The 11,973-nt window shown below is 41.1% G+C and overlaps 1 protein-coding gene across 1 annotated transcript in view; it reads left to right on the top strand.

Annotated features, from left to right (window-relative positions):
• The window catches only part of LOC109897392 (transmembrane protein 104), a 95,039-nt gene extending 88,899 nt beyond the window's left edge, over window positions 1-6,140 (top strand). Inside the window, exon 10 of the mRNA XM_031834658.1 lies at window positions 1,634-6,140. Within this exon, the coding sequence (XP_031690518.1) occupies window positions 1,634-2,397 (764 nt within the window). The 3' untranslated portion in view covers window positions 2,398-6,140. The remainder of the gene's footprint in view (window positions 1-1,633) is intronic.
• The last annotated feature ends 5,833 nt before the right edge of the window (window positions 6,141-11,973 follow it).

The raw sequence follows: 11,973 nt of genomic DNA on the forward strand, positions 1-11,973 counted from the left end.
CCCCAAACAGCAAGCAATGCAGGTGTAGAAGCACGGTGGCTAGGAAAAACTCCCTAGAAAGGCCAAAACCTAGGAAGAAACCTAGAGAGGAACCAGGCTATGAGGGGTGGCCAGTCCTCTTCTGGCTGTGCCGGGTGGAGATTATAACAGAACATGGCCAAGCTGTTCAAATGTTCATAAATGACCAGCATGGTCAAATAATAATAATTACAGTAGTGCAGCAAGTCAGCACCTCAGGAGTAAATGTCAGTTGGCTTTTCATAGCCGATCATTAAGAGTATCTCTACCGCTCCTGCTATCTCCAGAGAGTTGAAAACAGCAGGTCTGGGACAGGTAGCACATCCGGTGAACAGGTCAGTGTTCCATAGCCGCAGGCAGAACAGTTGAAACTGGAGCAGCAGTACGGCCAGGTGGACTGGGGACAGCAAGGAGTCCTCATGCCAGGTAGTCCTGAGGTATGGTCCTAGGGCTCAGGTCCTCTGAGAGAGAGAATTAGAGAGAGCATACTTAAATTCACACAGGACACCGGATAAGACAGGAGAAGTACTCCAGATATAACAGACTGACCCTAGCCCCCGACACAAACTACTGCAGCATAAATACTGGAGGCTGAGACAGGAGGGGTCAGGAGACACTGTGGCCCCATTCGATGATACCCCCAGACAGGGCCAAACAGGCAGGATATAACCCCACCCACTTTGCCAAAGCACAGCCCCCACACCACTAGAGGGATATCTTCAACCACCAACTTACCATCCTGAGACAAGGCCGAGTATAGCCCACAAAGATCTCCGCCACGGCACAACCCAAGGGGGGGCGCCAACCCAGACAGGAAGATTACGTCAGTGATGTGACGCACCCCTCCTAGGGATGGCATGGAATAGCCAGTGACTCAGAGGGGAACCGGCCAGGCAGAGACAGCAAGGGCGGTTCGTTGCTCCAGGGCCTTTCCGTTCACCTTCACACTCCTGGACCAGACTACACTCAATCATATGACCCACTGAAGAGATGAGTCTTCAGTAAAGACTTAACGGTTGAGACCGAGTCTGTGTCTCTCACATGGGTAGGCAGACTATTCCATAAAAATGGAGCTCTATAGGAGAAAGCCCTGCCTCCAGCTGTTTGCTTAGAAATTCTAGGGACAATTAGGAGTCCTGCGTCTTGTGACCGTAGCGTACGTGTAGGTATGTACGGCAAGACCAAATTGGAAAGATAGGTAGGAGCAAGCCCATGTAATGCTTTGTAGGTTAGCAGTAAAACCTTGAAATCAGCCCTTGCCTTAACAGGAAGCCAGTGTAGGGAGGCTAGCACTGGAGTAATATGATCAAATTTTGGGGTTCTAGTCAGGATTCTAGCAGCCGTATTTAGCACTAACTGAAGGTTATTTAGTGCTTTATCCGGGTAGCCGGAAAATAGAGCATTGGAGTAGTCTAACCTAGAAGTGACAAAAGTATGGATTAATTTTTCTGCATCTTTTCTGGACAGAAAGTTTCAGATTTTTGCAATGTTACGTAGATGGAAAAAGGCTGTCCTTGAAACAGTCTTAATATGTTCACACACACACTACTTGTTTGTTTTGGTGTTGTTACATCGCTTAACTCCAGTACCCGCTGTTTTTCTGTGTGTCTTTCAGCGTTCACCATGATGATTATCCTGGCTCTGATCCGTATTGGTAAAGGCCGGGGAGAAGGCCACCCCCGTATGGCCCAGATCTCTGGGGTGCCAAACCTGTTTGGAGTGTGTGTCTACTCCTTCATGTGCCAGCACTCTCTGCCCTCCCTGGTGACACCCATCTCTGATAAGAGGCATGTGGGTACCCTGGTGGTGTGTGACTATGTCCTCATCCTTGGCTTCTACGGCCTGCTCTCCTTCACAGCCATCTTCTGCTTCGACAGCTCGCTGCTACACGACATGTACACCCTCAACTTCACTGACAACTGTGACGTGTTGGACATCCCCGCTTTGCGCTACTTCCTGGGCCTCTTCCCCGTCTTCACCATCAGCACCAACTTTCCCATTATCGCAGTCACGCTGCGCAACAACTGGAAGACCCTCTTCCACCGCGACGGGGGCACCTACCCCTGGGTGGTTGACCGCATCGTCTTCCCCCTCATCACCCTGGTTCCGCCCATCATAGTGGCCTTCTGCACCCACAACCTGGAGTCCCTGGTGGGCATCACGGGCGCCTACGCTGGCACGGGCATCCAGTACGTCATCCCCGCCCTACTGGTGTACTATGGCCGGCGCCACCTGGTGCCTATGCTGGGCACGGACGAGGTCAACAAGCACCGGTCCCCGTTCCGCCACACCTTCTGGGTGTGGTTCGTAGTGGTGTGGGCTACCTTCTGCCTCATGTTTGTCACAGCCAACATCATCCTGGAGGACACCAAGAAATGAGGACACGGACTGACTGTGAAAGACCGGTTTCTCTGTGTGGGTGTCTTGTATTTCTACATTCTCTCTACCTGAGGCCTTCCAGAACTTGGTACAGGTCGGACGGTGTGCCTTTTTATGCTGCTCTTGTAGCATGTGAACCCTTTTAATTACAGCGGTAATCAGCAGCTGAAACCATTATAAAGTGTCCTCCCCACCCTGGTTTCAGTACAAAGGATGGGACTGGAGAAATGTAACCATTATAAAGTGTCCTCCCCACCCTGGTTTCAGTACAAAGGATGGGACTGGAGAAATGTAACCATTATAAAGTGTCCTCCCCACCCTGGTTTCAGTACAAAGGATGGGACTGGAGAAATGTAACCATTATAAAGTGTCCTCCCCACCCTGGTTTCAGTACAAAGGATGGGACTGGAGAAATGTAACCATTATAAAGTGTCCTCCCCACCCTGGTTTCAGTACAAAGGATGGGACTGGAGAAATGTAACCATTATAAAGTGTCCTCCCCACCCTGGTTTCAGTACAAAGGATGGGACTGGAGAAATGTAACCATTATAAAGTGTCCTCCCCACCCTGGTTTCAGTACAAAGGATGGGACTGGAGAAATGTAACCATTATAAAGTGTCCTCCCCACCCTGGTTTCAGTACAAAGGATGGGACTGGAGAAATGTAACCATTATAAAGTGTCCTCCCCACCCTGGTTTCAGTACAAAGGATGGGACTGGAGAAATGTAACCATTATAAAGTGTCCTCCCCACCCTGGTTTCAGTACAAAGGATGGGACTGGAGAAATGTAACCATTATAAAGTGTCCTCCCCACCCTGGTTTCAGTACAAAGGATGGGACTGGAGAAATGTAACCATTATAAAGTGTCCTCCCCACCCTGGTTTCAGTACAAAGGATGGGACTGGAGAAATGTAACCATTTTATAAAGTGTCCTCCCCACCCCTGTGTCAGTAAAAAGCTAGAGGATGGGACTGGAGAAATGTAAACATTATCAAATTCATAGACCGAGCTATTCATCCAAGGACTAGCCATCCATGATATCAAAATTATAGTAGTTTTAACAATGTTTTAAAGCTATATAGTGTTTCTTTACATTTACTTTGTTTACAAACAGTCCCTGTTTCGGTAAAAAGGTTGGGGCTGGAGATGTAAACCATTATCAAATTCATAGATCAAGCTATGCATACAAGGACCAGCCTTCCATGATTTCACAATTATAATTTGAAACATGTTTTGAGGCTATAGAGTGTTTATTTACATTTACTTTGTTTACAACATTGGAGTACAACAAGCTCATATTATAGGTACTGATCAGTTTTGAGAGTTGAACTAAGCGGATGAGGCATTTATAAGTTATATTCTTCAAGAATCAATGAGCACCTACATTTATTAATTATATCAACTGCAGATCACCCCTTTTAAGAGTAATCTATACCATTTGTGGAAAGGGACCAAATATCTCGCGATTGTATGAAAGCTGCTACCGTATGTAGGAACACAAGGAAGAGGACCTTGTTCACTCTGTTCCAGTGTCCCTCTGTAGAAAAATACAAGCTGAACAATCGGACTGTATTAGCAAAGCATTGCACTACACAACAGCACTGTTTTTAAGCATATACAAAGAGCTGGTCAACTTGTTTCCAAATGCTTCATTTTAAATCCAAAATAACTGAAGGAAGGATAGAGCAGGGAGGTGTCAGTGTTCCTCTGGACCTTCAGAAACAGTGTTGTGGCTCAAGACAGAATATGCTGAAACTATGGATAGAGCTCAGTGGAGGAAAAATAGAACCTGACAACTAACTCAATGCTCCTGTTCCTAATGGCAATGCAGAGAGACTTTAATGTGGCTTTAAAATGAACTTGGGATGGTGAAGAAAGCAAGCTAAATGAATCTGTTATAATCAGTTTATTATGGCTGGCATTTCTACATTCCTCACTGGTGGCTCTGCCTTAGTTCTCCTCGTCTTCCCTGTGAACAATGAACCTTTGTCCATGACAGATCCCTGACTGATGGGCCTGATGACAGAGCTCCATCTCTGGTCATCAGGACACCGATCTTGAGTTCAAACTCTGTATACAAACCACCCTCATGTTTTACTGTTCACCACCAAATCATCAGCCCTTCATCAACTCCATGTCAGCACCCGACTGCTCTCTGTTGAACTTTGACCCCAGAAAGTTATCAATGGACACAGGAAGGTTTATGTTGGCTACATCACCAGGAGCAAACTCGTACAGTGCCTACTGTGCCACACAAAGACACCTCTACAGTAGTCCCAGTATATCTCTTTTTGCAATAACTGTTGGTTAAGGTCTTGTAAGTAAGCATTTCACGGTAAAGTCTACACTTGTTGTATTCGGTGCATATGGCAAATAAAGTTTTGATTTTAACCATCTGTCTCGTGCTCGCTCGTAACGAGAACTTCTCAGCTGGCTGATTTGCCGTCAGCTCTTTACTTGAGGTTTTATTACAGTTTCCTGGTAGCTCAGTTTGATCGACTAATTAGATTTTACTTCCAGACATGTGGGAACATCCTCTTCGCCCCGAGCTCTGCTCATGCTAATGTCAACATTATACGCTTCTGCCTCCTCATTGTCATGTCCTCTGGTTCTATATATCTCTCTATATATATATCTCTGCTCTATAGAATATATATTATGTCCCATTATAGTCACAAAGTTTGGAGCCCAACTACAGGAGTCATACCTTTGTGAAACAGTATTGTTGTTGGGGAATGTAAATCATGTTTTGTGGTGTAGGGTTCCATATTACATGGTCACATTTAGAATAGTGGTTTTCTTTTACTATGTAAGTGCTAAAGTAATAGCTCAAATGTATCGTTAGCTGCCTGTCATGAGCACTCACCTGGTCAAAAAGGGAAATACTTATTGCCATTCATGGTTTGCACCTGCAACATTGCACAAGTTTGCACATAATTGCCTTGGGTTTGACCTTTTGTGTGTTTTACGTAGACTTTTGCAAATGGTTTGAAGATGTTTGTAAGGGTTGATAACTATGGTATTTATCTAACAGTCTTCAATGGTGTTCTTAACCCATCAATATATACAGCTTGACACTATTTAAAATCATTAGACTAATAGTCATGCATTGTAACATATTGATGGCAGTACAGTATTGTTGAGGACTATTGAATGAGAGACCTCTGCATGTTGTTGGTATTGTGTGTGTTAGGACAGAAAAAGAGTGCTGACTATTTCTGTAACACTGCTTCTCTCAATATTGGGTTCCTTTCTTCAATCTTCGGTTCCTTCTGGTAATTATTGTTAACATTACATTTCTGCATGCAGCTCCTTCCAAAATTCAGTAGTCAGTTGTTCCTTTAAGCCTCCAGATTGTGGTGGATAGTTACTCATCTTCTTATTTTTCCTCATCTTCTTTTCAATACAAATGTGCAATATGCTTTGAACTGGGTTGGGGAAGTAAGATTTCAAGCGAATATTGACTGTTTCTGAGAGTGTTTGTCTGTGTGTGTATTCTTCTGTGTCAGTGTATGTGTCACTTTGAAAAGATTTTAAATGAGTATGTCTGACTCTTATTTGGAGTTGTGAAATGTGCCTTTTTCCCGGGGTTATTGTTTCCAATCATTTGTTGACTGTTGTTTTTCCTGGCACGTCTTTGTTCTAAGCAGCCTGTCAGATAAGATCTGCATGTAAGCCAGTTAATTTAACTGACAACCAATGTCTCCTCAAAATAAAATGGGATATCCTTGTCTTCTAAAGTGTGGGTTTGCCTCGTCTTTGTGACTTTGAGACAGTTCTGTGATTATTAAAGACATATAAAATATTAACATTGTAATTTCAGAACATTTCCTTAATATATCAACATTTTAATAGTGGAATGATAGTTTTTCACAATATTTTGTGTTTTTATTGGGCCCACACAAAATTTGCATTCTAATGGTGCAACCTTATTGGCCAACAAAAGATGGACTGGCTCTTGTCAAATTAGTTCTGAGTGTTTTTTTGGCTTTTTGAGGGTGGTTAGGTTTCTGTTACTGTAATTTAATTATGCCAATGTGTTTTCATTAATTGAAAACCCTTAATCTATTTTATGAGAATTTGTAAGATTCTTGTTTGCATAAAATAGACGGAGACCAGCCATTTCAATAATAGGTAACAGAATTTATTCTCGGAGCGAGCTGCCACTTTACCACGAGCAACAGTTTATATACAATAACATGACGTAATTTCATTGCTTAACAGAATCCCCTCCTCTCGACCGGGACAAAATGAGGTTAATAGTTCATTCTAACTTACTAACACACTCACAGGTCACACAACATAACTGAATTAACTTTTGACCCCCCAACATTATCGATCACCACTTAGCTGACAGTTCTAATTAACAGAAAACCTAGGAATGCACTCACTTCCTTATCTAAAAAACCCAGAGCTCAGTTTCGTCGGTTCAACCATAGGTTAACTACATTATCTGTTTACTTAATCCACAGACCATTCCTTTCTTCCCAGTTGGAATGGTGTTCATTAACTTTAATTACTCCTTGTCTGTGTCACACAATCCCTTCTTTTGAACTCATACTGTTTATCAGATATAATAAAACAGAGTATAAGTTTACTTAGTTACAGTTCCATTTAAAATAATTTGTTCAGTCATTTTATCGTAATTTTCCAAACAATCCACCCTAAAAGTGACTTAACAACTCATACCATCATTAAACACTACATGGAAATATCAATGATATACTAGAAGAAGACAACCCCATACATGTACATGTACACACAATCAACTTCAATGACTGTTCTAACCTACATCAGAATCTTAACTCTACTTATCAGGATTTTCCGTTACAATCTTCATGAAAAAACAGTCTATACATTGAAACAAGAAAACATCTAAATTCCCTAAACATCAAATATGGTCTCCTCGCGAGTGAAAGGATCCGGATTCTTCTATTACGTCCGGAGCCATGTATTTTGTATTCCACTGGTCAGAGTTTAGGATTGGTCCATATATCACCATCTGAAGTGTCATTGATTTTTCCAGAGTCCTGGAAATGACAACTTTCATACACGCAATCAAAACACATCCGCACAAAATGAACACAGTCACACAGGTGAAGGTAGCCCATAACACAGTAATCATAACATTTTTCCATCTCCCAAACACACTATTAACCCAATTAGTCAGAGAAGTATCCACCCCTGAGTTCACTGCCAACTCGTGAGCTAGGGTGTGTAAACCAGCCAAGGCCTTGATCACTGATCCATCCGGAGCTGTTTTATCGGTGTCCAAACTACCTCCATACACTCCCACCCTTTTCAGCCAGAAAACATATCCAAGACTATTCTATTCTGCCAAGCCATCAGACTGGTCGCTTCGGTCTGTTCTGCTAATCCTTTTATTGCATCTCTAGTATAATTGATGAAGCGCTGTTGATTATAATAGATATAATTGATCCCATCCAGATTCTTATTGAGATTGGACCACCAAAAAATACTTGACTCTAATCCTGCCAGGATCTAATGTATAGCTTTGATCTCATCTGCCCCCGTGGAACCACAATGTTATTAATACAAACCCTATCATCAAAAGACCCAGACGGAGTACTTATTTTCTCCCGTTTAGTCAACATCATGTCATGGTGTTGAATGAGTGTGAAAGGCATTCCCAAATGTACTAGTGCACATACCCCTCTCCAATTAGCCGGTAATACTCGGCCATCACGTCATTCCCCCACACAACCACCAGATGTGTGCCCTGGGCCTCCTTATCTTACTGAAATCCCCAGATCTCTACCAGCCTGCCAAATCACTAATTTGCTGCATCAGAAGTAACATTATCTGTCCTATTGCAGGTACTGATTTCCCCCACATATTTCCCAGAAGTACTATACTGAATCAAACAGTAAACAGTCTTCCCTTGTCTCTGTGAAAGGAGGAAGCTTAGATTTCAGAGGAACATGCGGATATAAATAGTGCAAATCCATACAACTGTTATTATCTGGCTTTCCTGCTTCCATGAATAGCTTTACCATACAGGCCATTCCCTTAGGTGAATAATTCCATTTAATGAAAAAGGGATGGATGTCAACTTAGGTTTGCTGTGGCACAAACATAGCATTCTTCTTTAGCTATTGATCTGGCCGTATATTGAATCCACTCTAACCAGAGGTTAGAATCCTCATAACCAGTTTCCCTTTCCTTAAGATCTTTCATCTGAACTATCCACACCGGCTCTTGGCTCTGGACAACTCCACAGTCAGTATCTGCTTTGTCAGGGGGACTCTGCTTGTATTCTGCTGACTATAGAGCAATTATCTGCTCTTAACTTTTTCTACCCAGAATGCACTAGATTATCAACTGAAACCCTTACTTTCACTACACTCCATCTTCTTCCATACTGGGTATGTAGATTTATGTAGCCCTCTCACATGATGTGAACTATAACCTGTTTCCATGAACTACACAGGGACTTGCATAGATGTCTTCCATAATAGCTGCTCTTAGACCTGAACTGCCAAGGAGTCTGAGGCCCCATTTGGTCTACATAGAACTCCACTGAGACATCCTTCCCAATCCCACTCTCACTTCCTGATTATCCAGATCAAGTGATCTCTTATGCTTGGTTAATACTAAATCCTCATTGTTTAACTATGTCAATATTACCCTCTGGCCTTCTCGGTGTTCATGGTGTATCAGGAATAAGGTCCCACAACCAGACAGCTCAGGATGGACAGCCCACCTCTAAAGCCACACCCTCTCCTAGAGAACACATCATCAGCAAGAGGCCAAAACACACCTTCACTTCTATGAACACTCATAGCGGGGAAAGGTCGGGTATAAGGGAAGTCTTCAATAGGAGTGTAACCCCCGTATCCTGTTGATACAGTTCTCCTCCTACCCCTATGATTGTTCGCCAGTCTCAGTGTGTCCTACCCTCTTACAATGGGTGATGTGCACCCAGGTTGCTCTTTCAGCTATCCTCACCGCGAACGCAGTCACCAGGAGTACTTGGTATGGTCTCTCCAACAGGCCCCAAGGACCGGATTGAGTGACTTCACCTGTAATTCACCTGTAGTGCATAAAATCTTGGACATACAGGTTTGGTTAACCAACAGTTTCTCATTTGTTCTATCTGATTATATCTTTAACTTCTATACCTACTTGTTAGCTATTTTTTTTAAATTAGTTTATTATCCAGTAGGTCACATCCTATCCTAGAACACAATTTACTCATCCCCCCTTTGATACCTGGCTCTGCCCAGGTAACAACCTTGCCTACTCTAAACAATGACTTAGGTAAGATTCGTAAATTATCCTTATGTCTGACATCATCATGTAGGAGTGCCCCTTTCATTTTCCACATGTCCAATTCTCCCTTGGGCGTCCATTCATGTCAATCCTGTACCAATTCTCTGTCAATTGTCTTATCTACTTTAAGAAGTATCTGTGCTACTTATATATTTTCTTAAATATATATTTATCGATTTAAACAGTAACCCTTTTCCCTCCTATCTCTCAAATCATTGATTTTAGAAAAAACGTGTCTATGAGTGGCAATCTCTAAAGTCCTTACATTTCCTTTATCAATCTATCTTAATCCTAACAATAATCCTAAATCATCACAGATGTCATATATTCCTGTCAAATGTAATACTATTTAAAAAGAAATCCTAATAATCAAACAAAGCCAAAACAAATGCTAACCATATCAAATCCTTCCTACACTAATAAGCTCTTTCCTTCAGGGATCCACAGTATCTTATCTGACAATAACATGAAGTAACCTTAAAATCAGTTTCATCAATAATTTAATATATGTTGCATAGTGTGGAATACCTTATCTACAGTAATTTATCACCCCTAAGAACTTAAACTTATTTTTCTATGTAATTACCTGCCCTATTGGATTAATATATCTCCTATCCAAACCTCAATGTATCTTATCTTCCCCTATTTATTCTCACTGATAAATAGGATTTATCACAGCTAATATTGTAAAACAGAATCCTGAACCACTTTCTCATCAGTGGTTCAAACAATAATTCTAACCCCAAACTAAAACTCCATTATAATTAATTTACCTTAAAACTAGTAACCCAAATGACCACAAATTCATTATACAAATGGCTCTCCCCTGAGGCTGATCAGACCCCAGGAGATAGCCATGATAAGGTCAAAGGTCATACCACCCTTTTATAGTCATGTTCCATACCACATTAGACATATTAAAGAACCGTTTATCCTTCAAATAAAAAAATTCACTTGTGTAATTAAAACTCATAAAATAAAAACTCATAAAGTTCCATATTTGAGCGTGCCTCTTTAAAATACCTTTGCACTAAAACAAATAGTCCTAACAAATGTTTTATGTGAATATATTTGCAAACCTTAATGAATAAACAAAACTTCCAGGTCTTTTTCAATTTGGTCGTTTATGGCCTCAATCTCACCCACTCTCCCCAAGATTATAATCCCAGGAATCATCTAAAAAGAGAGACAATAAAACTCCCATTCCCCCAGAAGAACACAAAACGCCTAACTAGCATTCAGTATGCTACATCGATTCAGAAACTCAAAAGTGAACTATAAACTAAACCTTATGATAATTCCCCTGTACCTCAAATCATGAATCATACATTTTAAACAACGTCAATGTATATGTATACTTAAATGAACATGCTACCCTTAGATACAATTAACCTGATAACATTATTATCTAATGTATTACTTTTTCCCTCTGTCGCAAATGTCTTACATTTCTCAATGTAAGAAATCAGTAATTTAATCCCAGATATTTAATAAAAATGTAAACGTATTTTCCCATGGCTCCTTCAATTGACATATTTTAGATAACTTCCATCCGTCATTGTTGGCTGTCTGCAACAACAGTAGTACGGGTTCGATAAACCAAACCTAATTTAATCACATCTGTTGAATTAGAATTTACAACATCAATCAACATCTCTCATCTCTAAATTCGCTAAATTTATAAGAACATTTTGATGGGCACAAATCTATCGTAATTTTATCTTCGTTATTATTTAGAATTCATTAGATTTAAGTAACTGTCTCGTCTTTAATTCAGCATTTTAATTACGACTCTATTCCCAATACCTTATTCAAACAGATCATTTAGTGAACTGACATCGTCTTGCATCAAAATTCACTCCATCCAATATTTTGAGTTGAATGTATTAGTCTTTCAATTTGAACCAAACAAACTATTTAAAACGTTCAGTTTATATCTTATACCAATACTAGTGACTATAACTTTCTCTGCAAAACATACAATCAGTTTAATTACAACCAAAAACGAAGAATTTTTTTCTTTAGTTAACACCTTGGCTAGGAACCGAACCCTGGACTGCAGTTTGTAAGACTGCTATGCTCACCACTATACCACCAACGCTATGGAACTGACTGAGATTCTCCGCAAATAGACCCATTTTACAATTGTCTTTATTCGTAACTCCGGCATCGGGACAACAGAAAATAGCCCTAATTTAAAAGCCCAAAGTTTTCCTCAGCGAGGATTCTCATTAATCTCGCTCTCTTTGTATCTGACCCCTTTTTTTTACCCGATTGTCGCCT

The sequence above is a fragment of the Oncorhynchus kisutch genome, linkage group LG10 (genome assembly GCF_002021735.2).
Source record: "Oncorhynchus kisutch isolate 150728-3 linkage group LG10, Okis_V2, whole genome shotgun sequence".
NCBI lineage: Eukaryota > Metazoa > Chordata > Actinopteri > Salmoniformes > Salmonidae > Oncorhynchus > Oncorhynchus kisutch.